This window comes from Hemitrygon akajei, chromosome 11 (assembly GCF_048418815.1).
Source record: "Hemitrygon akajei chromosome 11, sHemAka1.3, whole genome shotgun sequence".
Taxonomy (NCBI): domain Eukaryota; kingdom Metazoa; phylum Chordata; class Chondrichthyes; order Myliobatiformes; family Dasyatidae; genus Hemitrygon; species Hemitrygon akajei.
The window spans coordinates 101,507,215-101,517,328 of record NC_133134.1 but is presented as its reverse complement, the minus strand read 5'-3'; the positions used below and the strand labels follow the sequence as shown (position 1 = coordinate 101,517,328).

Genomic DNA, 10,114 nt, shown 5'->3' with positions numbered 1-10,114 from the left:
TAGAAGGATGTGATCAGGGAATTAAGATCCACAATTCCTTGAAAGTGGCGAAACAAGTAGATAGAGTCACAAAGAGACTTTTTGGGACATTGCCCATCATGATCTCCTCTGTCTGATCCTTCGGCGATTGTACTTTTTCATAGACTCTATTGTGTTTCTTGGTTCCTGTGAATGCCTGCAAGGAACTGAAACTCACAGCAGTATATGGTGACATACAGTTTACGTGCCACGATAATAAATTTATTTTGACTTTTGAACTTTGTTCTTTTTTGCCCGACGATTTAAAACATTTTGTCATCTTTATTTAATTATTGAACACATTGCTACATGGGAGTGGTGAAGATTATGAGCAGGAATGAGCTATGGGCAACTAAGATGAGCCTTGCTGTGATTGAAGGGTAGAAGACTTCGTAATCCCTTACGATGGGTGATCGAATAAACTCCTGTTCTTTCTGTGAACGTCGTTCGATTAATTGAATCGACTTCAGTCCAAGTTTAAATGACGCGACGGGCTGAATTTCCTTCACTACACCCGTGTAAGGATCTGCAGGAGCTGGGCAATCTGCTCATGAATCTGACGATGATTTCCTTTCCTTTCTGCTATCAGGCTGTTTATTTTTTCAGGTCACACCCCACCAAGATCCTTGTTTGCGCTTTGCTGGCACCTATTGCGCACTTGTGCAAATTCAATCAGCTCACTGCATGGATCGTTCCGTTCTCGTGATTTAATTTTAAATAACTCGTTGGATTATTTCACCTTTGATCGGTTCAAACTATTATGCAATGCAGACAATTTTGACGTTCTCTCGTGTATGGTCTCTGGAGAACAGAAGATGTTTCAATTGACGGAATTTTGTTCCAATCCTTACCCAGGAGATTATTGAATAATTCGATTATTTAATGCTGAAGAATGCCTCTTAAAGGCACACGTGCTTCCATTTGACTGGCAGTGTTACTTGATCATTTAAAGCCGCAGGTTCCCACAACTCGTTAACTTTGTAACAGCGGCCTTAAAGTTGTAGGCAATATGTTATTACTCTTACGTCTGCCCCAATAGTTCTTTGGTGTACAATCGTTTCTTTCGAAAGCCAGCAGAACAGCGAAGAGCGTTTCATTTAAATAACCGCAGACGTTCACTTACTCACAAAATACCAACAACCATCAGGGATTTGCTAAACTATATACAATTTCAAATTAAATACGACTCCTATTACATATAAACATTCAGTTCTCTGAGGTAAACCTGTCGTTCCTTGAAATCCGCCTCTATGCGCATTGTGACAGCATGAATCCTTTCTAAGTATATTTCGGCATGAACGCAACTCCGGAAATGCCGCAGAAATCGGCTCAAAACGAGACCTCGATTGCCCTGTTGGTCCCGTGAATGGCCATCTTGGCCAGGCCTTCGTCCTCCGTACTGTGTAACCATGTATGAGGAGCGCGGGGCTGAAGTACAACAGGAACCTGAGGAGTAGCCCCACAGGTACTCCGAAAAGGCTGCAACTTCCCAGACTCTATATCAAACATGATACACAGATTCCTCCCGGTCACAAAAAGAACAGATAGACAGAATGTCAGCGAACCGGCTGAGACATCCATTGCACGGCACTACCCTACGCAATAAGTTCCGCCCCAAATCCCAGTGTGAAACAGCGGCTAGGATTCACGTTATTTACTTGAAGGTCAATCGTCAGTGGCATATTCCCGTTTATGTTTCACCCGGGAGGGAATTTCGAAATGATCGAGAAAAGTAGAAGGCAGCACAAGAACAACTGATTCTCATATTCAACACAGAACACACTGCATCCATTGCATCTGTGGGCTTGATATGACCCCAAATTTGTTTTTAGAAGTGAGTTCGATAAATTATTTGGTGGAGGTTCATATGGAAGCTGGTGAAATGGCAGCTGGAATTTAATTCAAAAGACACTTAACACATGGTTCAGCGTGATAGTGGCGAAATGCAGGAAAATAGGACTAGGTTGGAAAGTCAATGGTAAGATGGCCGCGTGCTCCTAACAGTAGCCACTCCAGGTCAAATCAAAGGCTTGCTTAGTCCTGTACGTTTTCTTTACGATCGCAAATCTATGTGACAATAAGACAGAGGAGCAGAAATATTCCATTCGGCCCATCGAGTCTGCTTCGCCATTCCAACATGGCTGATATATTATCCCTCTCAACCCCATTCTACTGTGACTCCCTGATTCATTAACAACTTATCAACCTTCGCCTTCAAGCATGCCAAACGAATAAGCCTGCACAGTCGTCTGTGCCAATGAATTGCATAGATTCACCACTTTCTGGCTGAAATTTTTTTCCATCTCTGCTCTAAATGGACGGTGATGCTGTGCCTTCTAGTCCCAGACACCCCACTACAGGAAACATCCTCTTTGTCCACATCTTTCAAGATTCGATGACTTGCAATGAGATTTCCACCATCCCCGCCGATTGTTCTAAACTCCAGCAAGTAAAAGCCTCAGGATGTCAAACGCTCCTCTTATGTTACCTCTTGCATTCCTGACATCATTCTTGCGAAGACTGATGCAAAGTACCCATTAGGTTAATCCGCTATTTTTTGTCCCCTATTATTACCTCAGCAGTACCATTTTCAGTGGTCCAACAACAACTCTCACCTGCATTGTACTCTTCATATATCTGGAAAAAAATTGTTATCTTGCTTTATATTATTAGCTAGGTTGACTTCATATTTCATCTTTTCCCTTCTTATAGCTCTTTTAGTTGTTTTTTGTTGAACTGTAAAAGCTTCCAAATCATCCAATTTCCCGTTGTCTCTTGTGACCTTTCATTGGCTTTCATGTAGCATTAAACTTACTTTACAGCCAAGGTTGCTTTCCCCTGCCATTTAAGGACTTTTCCTCTGTGGGAACTGTGGATCCCGCGCCTTGTCAACTATTCCCATAAACTTCAGTCATCTCTGCTCTGGTCATCTCCGCTGGTATCCTGCTCCAATCCACCTGGACAAGCTCCCTCTCATGCTTCTGTAATTCCCTTTACCCTATTGCGACGCCGATGCATGTGAGTTATGCTTCTCCCTCTCAAATAGCAGTATGAATTTAATCTTAATATAATCACTTTCTCCTTAGGTTTCCTTTACATTAAGCTCCCTAATAAAATGTGGTTCGTGCACAACACCCTATCTATGATAGATAGATCCCGGTGGAGGCCGACTGGATATTATGGTGGGCGATCACGTCCTAAACCATCTGGGAGCTCCCGGTCGTGGGGTTGGAAGAGGCAAGGAAGCGTACTGACGTCTTCAACTGCTGGTTCGCTCTATCAATCCGGCTATTAGATTGGGGATGGAAACCAGATGAGAAGCCTGTCGCGCGTCCCTCAAGAGAACAAAAAAACGGGAATTGAACGATGGTACATGATCAGACACCGTGTCTTGACAGAAGTCGTGGAGCCTGAACAAATGTTGAACTATGAGTGTGGCAGTCTTACGATTTGATGGAAGATTGTGGAGGGCAATGAAATGGGCAGCCTTGGAAAAATCGATCTACAACGACCAAGACGGTGGTGATTGCTTTGGCAGGGGCAGACCAGTGATGAAATCCACTGAAAGGTTGGACCAAGATTGGTGAGGCACAGGCAGTGGACATTGCAGATCCACAGGAAGCTGGCGTTACGTGAGGTATAGCGACATGACCCCCCTTCTCTCTCTCTCTCTCTCTCTCTCTCTCTCTCTCTCTCTCTCTCTCTCTCTCTCTCTCTCTCTCTCTCTCTCTCTCTCTCTCTCTCTCTCTCTCTCAACTCATCCCCTGTGATCTCTGTTATCCTCCGACGTTTCGACCATGAGCTCACCCATCCTCGCTACCAAGGTAACATATCCTTTCTGGCAACTTGTTTTCGCAGACATCTTGTCCGACATGTCTTCCAACATGTACCTCACCCAGGAGTGAGGTACCGAAAGATAGGCGTGTGGCTAGATTTTTGCCTTTTTATAAAGTGCTGCAGGAAAGAGCCAAAGAACTAGAAGCCTGCGATCTTAAGTCCAGTAAAGACAAGTTATTGGAGGATTTTCTTAGGGTCAGTATCTATCAGCTTTTGGAAAGGTAGGGAGTGATTAGGGATAGTCTTCATGGTTTTGTCCGTGGGAAATGATGTCCGGGGAAGCGAAGTCTGAAGAGATGACGAACAGCATGTAGAATTCGGCAAAAATATTACCATAAGATATAGGAGTAAAATTAGTCAATCTGACCCATCGAGCCTGCTACGTCATCTCATCATGACTGATCCATTTTCCCTCTGAGTCTCAATCTCCTACATTCTCCCTGTTCATGCCCGGACAAATTAAAACTTTGTCATCCTGTGCCTTAATCATACAGTGACATGGCCTCCACAGTCGCCTTTTCGAACGAATTTCACTGATTCACCACTCTCTGGCTGTCACAACCACGGATTCGGCAGCGCAGCAGATACGGCAATTGCGTTCATGAATATGCACGTATCAGCAAATTATTCTTTCATTGTGGTAGTATTGAACTTGATTTATTCCGTCATAGTATTTGTCCAGATCTAAACTCAACAATACAGACTTGAACATCGCATTCGGACTGGCGTGAGAAATTGGCTGTCGAGTCAACTGACTCTGAAGACGAACGGTAGTATTTTATATTTAGATATTCCTTTCAGCCACAATGTAGGCTTCGTTTTCCATTTGAAAGATTTAGTTAATAGCCTTGTTTGGTCTAGCGTTTATTGTTTCATTTTCCATTTAACACTGTTCGCATTAAGGTCTGTGAACTGTCAGCCAGCTTCAGTGTCCCTCACTTCGCATTTTGGCCATATCCGAACCGAGTGACACTGGATAAAGAAACTCTGCCTCAGCTCCGTTCTGAAAGTACGCCCCTCTATTTTGAGGCTGTGTTCCCTGAACTTGGACTCACCCAAATCGAGAACCTTCTCTCCACCTCCACTCTGACGATGCTTTTGAACGTTCGACGGTTTCGAAGAGGTCACCCCTTACTCTTCTAATTTCCAGAGAGTACAGGCCCAGAGGTTTCTTCATCTGACAAGCCTTTCATTCCCCGAAACATTTTCGCGAACCCCCTAAGAAAACTCTCCAATGTCAGCAACCTCTTTCTTAGATAAGGGGCCCCAAACTGCTCACAGCACTCCAGGTGAGGCCTTACCACTGCTTTATAAAACCTCAATATTACATCCTTGCTGTTATGTTCTAGTCCTCCTGATGAGAACGCAAACATCACAGCTACCTTCATCACCACCGACTCGACCTGCAAATTAACATTTTGGAAATCCCGCACAAGGACTCCCAAGACACTTTGCATCTCAGATTCTGGAATTGTCTATCCATGTAGAAAATAGTCTACCCTTTTATTGCTTCTACCAAGGTACATGATCCTGTATTCCATCTGCTATTTCTTTGCCGATTCCTCTAATCTGTCTAAGTCAATCTGTAGCCTCTATACTTCCTCAAAACTACTTGTTCCTCCACCTAATCCTCTAGGAAACTGGCCTTCCATGTTCCAAGTCATTGACATATAACGGAAAAAGAATCTGTCCCATCAGAGACCCTGTGAAACACCACTGGTCACTATCTGCCAACCAGAGAAGGCTCGCTTTATTCCTCTTTTCACCTCCTTTCAATCAGCCAAGGCTTTCTCCATGCTAGAATCTTCCCAGCAACACCATTGGCTCTTAATTTGTTTAGCAGCCTAATGTATGGTACCTTGTCAAAGGTCTTCTGAAACTCCAAGTTCACAACACCCACCGTTTCACCATTGTCTATTCTGCATGTCATATCGTCAGAGAATTCCAAAAGACTTGTCAGATAAATCTTTCCCTTAAGAATACCACGCTGACCACGGACTATTTTTATCACGAAACCGCATACTTAACAATCGACTCCAACATCTTTCCAACCATTAAGGTCAAACTAACTGGCCTATATTTTTATTTCTATTGCCTCTCTCCCGTCTTGAAGAGCGGAGTGTCATTTGCCTTTTTTCAATCCTCGAAAACTATGCCAAAATCAATTTATTCTTCAAACATCATTAGTAATGCCTCCACAATCCCCTTATCCACCACTTTCAGAGCACCTGGATGTATACCAACAGGTCCATATACATAGAGAGCTTTCAGGTTTCCAAGATGCTTATCCCTGGTAATGCCAATTTCACAGACCTCTTCCCCTGACCCACTAGAGCGCCCGGCCTCCTGATGGTGTTTTCCACGGTGAGTTTAGACAAGGTATCTCATAGTAGGCTTATTAAGAAGATCATGTGTTTGCGATGAGGCATCCAATTGGATATAAAATGGGTTTGATGAATAAATGTCAGTACGCCAGTGAAGTGTAACTTCAGATGGAGTAGCTGTGTTTATCAGAATCCAACAGAGATCTACCCCGGATCTGTGCGTTATATAATTATATTCCTTTGTCCCGATCTTTTAAATATTTCTCCGACAGATCTTCAGTGCATAGAACAAGACTGCGTGAGACGGATAGGAAATGGAGCAGACATTTCCCATTGGATGCGGTCAGGTCACAGATTTAGATGGTTAAATAACCTATTACCATTAACATTCCTCCCACCCATACCCAGAAGATGTACGGCTTTTAAAGGGGCTAGAATTGTGGAAATTTGAAGTTTTGAGACCTATGCGTGAATGGGTTGAGAGAATCACTAACTCAAATGGAGGTAAGAGCCAAGATAGAGGGAAACATCTCTACAGTGTACCATTCATGGTGGGAAGTCAGAGTTTGCTCAGACAATGGCAGATATGTGACCATGATGTGGTCAGGGAGTGGTTGGGGCGCAGAGCAAGGGTATGTTTAAGGATTTGCAGGGTAAACAAGTCTGGGGGTGGGATGGAAAGATGATAAGGAGAGGAACAGGTGAAGGCGGGAGGTGCGATTCTACACTGCCAAATTAGAAAGCAGCCTCACATCACCATTACTATCTAGTTTGGTGCAGCATTAACTGACAAAATACTGCCAGATGAACTGACGATGTCATTTGCTACGGCCGACCATCACTGGAGGACTTGTATGTGTGCAGGACAAAGAAGCGGGCAGGAAAAATCATTGCAGACACTACACACCTCGCAAACTAGCTTTTCCCCCGAAAATAAAAACCTAGCAGTGTGCGTTTCAGAACTATCAAAACAAACATTTCACGCCATTTCAATCACCTTAAAATTATTCCCCCCCCCCCCCCCCCCCCAGGGAATTAAGTGATTCTGTGGATGCTGGAAATTCGGAACAACAGATACAAATTGCAGGAGGAATGGATCAGGTCAAGGAGCATCTAAGGAAAGGAATATACTGTTGACGTTCGAGCCGAGAGCTCGCCATAGATCCTATCAGACCTGGCGATTTCCACCAGCAATTTGTCTGTGTTACTTCCCCAGGTTAATAATCTGATCAACCATGGATTGATCACACCTCTATCTGTTACCCCAGTGACTTTAACCTCGTTTTCTAATGTTGCTTGCATTGTACATAGATGCTGCCATTTATGTATTTGTGCACATTTTATTCCATATACTGAATTTATCTTCTAACTTTAATTTTAGACATTCCTTATAATTCTTCAGTGTTCTGTTTTATGTCACGCCAACACAGCAGAGCAAATACCTAATGCATTGAACTGTATACGGTAATTAATGTTGATTGCTGATCCTTGAAGATCGGGTATACAGAGATCGGCATTGATAAAGCGGGGCGGTTAAGCCCTTTAAACGGACTTGACTGTAAATCTATGTACGGTAGTTAAAGCTCGTCATGTTACTCACTACTAATTCATTCGGGGCACAAACAGCAGTTGAGTAATGACAGACCCATTGTAAATCCGCCGCTAAGTTGCCTCTTTATTAAGTACTGTGTTACACAATTCAATCACAATACGGTTATCATCTGAATCTCTCCCCATTTTACAAACAGCAAAAGTTCAGACACAGCATAATGGGAAACATTCAACATAGGATTATGCGTAACAAAGGATGGGTGATTTCATTCATTTCTAAATTTATTAAACATTTTCTTAGTTCCCAGAAATGGACATTTGCAACAGAATTACATTGCAGAAGGCGGCTGCACAGCCCCAGTGCGGGTTTCACTGCGTTCGTGAGCTGCCACCCGGCGGGGCCTCACTGCGCACAGGCGGACGAAGAGATGGTTTTGCGCAGCTGCGAGCTCAGCGAGCTGTGACTCACGCTGCAGGAATAGCTCGATCCCTTGTTCCAGGCAGCGACGGGAACCCGTAGGTAACTGCTCAGTTTGTAGGTCTGGTCGGTGTCCGTGGACACGGCGCCTGTCGTCACGCCACTCTCTGTCTCCACGCCATCCACGCTCCAGCGCAGCGCTATCAAACCCGGCTTGAAGCCTCTCACGAGGCAGGATAGTGTGGCAGATCCCGAGCTGGTCTCCTCCGGGGAGGGAGGGAGCAGGAGAACCGAGGGCTTTCTGCTCTCGCTACCTGTATGTGAGAAAGGTGGTAGGAGGTGGGAGGAAGAGGAAAATATCATCATTGACCTTTACATTTCCTAATCAGCGCCAAACACTGACCGAACTCCAATGCACCAATTATGCAGACAAACAAACAAAAGTTGGGTACAGAATCTGACCATTCGACCCATCGTAAAACGCTATCATGGAATTGTTGCCCACTCCTTACGGTAAATTCACACATTTGGATGCCGTCCTGTTCTCTTTGCTGAGGTAGGTACTGAGGGGCGGTAACGTGAGTGCGGGGGGAGAGACACCAACAAACCCGCAAATCTAATTTCTAGCTATTATTTGGTTATGGATATTGCAGCTTTAGACGTTCTTAGACAGGGGCGGCCCGCGAAGATACCGATAGCTCGCCGTCCCATAAGGCAGCACGAAGTGTCGAAGATACGGAAAGTTTCAGAGTGGTGAGAATTTTTTTCTCTTTGACATCTTCAATGTCTTTTATTTTCCTTTATTGTACTTGGTAATAATAACGCATTGCTCTGTCACAAACTACGAAACATTGACTTATAATGTATCATGCCAGTTAACACTGGACGATTGACCTCTATTAAATTTAGGGTTGAGTGCGGAAGATGAGTTGGAGACTTTTGGAATATGAGGAAGGGATTAATGGGTTAAAAGACCGGACTTTCGAGTCCTGCTGCTTCGTGAGGAAAAATCAAAGGATGAATCCAAGGTGGAAGTAATTCGACAAATCGATACTCCCGCCGGTATAGAGCCAGCTAACAGTACGATTGAAATGGGAATTTCTTCGGAAGCTTAATTTGATATAGAACAAGAGAATTACTTACTCTTTATCTCCAGGATTGTCCCCGGTCCATAGAACCAAGCCACGCCACTTTCCCACACTTTGCAGTAATAGACGGCCGAGTCGCCGGGCTCCAAGTTGTCGATGGTCAGGATGTGACTGTTGGTGGAGGTGTCTCTGAACGGTTGGAAACGTTCGGTGATGCCGGGTCCTCTGTAAATGTTATTACCCGTGGTATGGCGTATCAGCCCCTCCGGTCTCTTCCCGGGACGATGTCGGTCCCAACCAATTTCGTAACTCCCAACGTTTCCGTTCTGTATTCGGCACTCTAAGCGGGCAGTTTGTCCTGCGGAGACAGGACAAGACACTGGGGTCTGATTGAGGACTGGGACCGCCAGGATACCTGCAATAAGACACAATAAAACTACCAGGTGACTTGAAGCCATCAGAAGTGTTATCGATCGCTGAAAACTCGCAGAAAAATGGCTTTCAAAGCTTCAACGAATTTCTTTGCGGATAATTTGTGCGTTAACAAACCCGCCTCTTACCTGGTAAATGGACCATTAAAGCCAACAGGAGATGCAGAACTGGCGACATTCCTTCCGTCAGCGAGCGTCCTAACATCCAACCGAACCGTGCGCTGTTGTGCAAACACCGGGAGTGTCTCTGGTTATAGTGTCTGCAAACTGGACAACCACGGGCTCTTTATTAACCGGGGATGTTAATGAATGGGAGGGGACAGAGGCAGGATGGGGGCGGAGACTGACCACCTGTCCTCTGGAATCTACTGTTTGCGAATTCCATGATCGTAAAAATATTAATCTCTACCTTCAAAATATTTTTACTTAGTTATGTTATGTCAGAGA

The 10,114-nt window shown here is 44.4% G+C and overlaps 1 protein-coding gene across 1 annotated transcript; it reads right to left on the bottom strand.

Moving 5' to 3' along the window:
• Positions 1–7,834: 7,834 nt before the first annotated feature.
• LOC140735161 (immunoglobulin lambda-1 light chain-like) lies at positions 7,835–9,903 on the bottom strand. Its single transcript, XM_073059951.1, has 3 exons — positions 9,797–9,903; positions 9,292–9,651; positions 7,835–8,462 (listed from the first exon to the last, which is right to left on the bottom strand). Exons 1-3 carry the CDS (start codon positions 9,870–9,872, stop codon positions 8,134–8,136), a joined length of 765 nt encoding a protein of 254 aa, XP_072916052.1. The 5' UTR covers positions 9,873–9,903; the 3' UTR covers positions 7,835–8,133.
• Between the last annotated feature and the right edge of the window lie 211 nt (positions 9,904–10,114).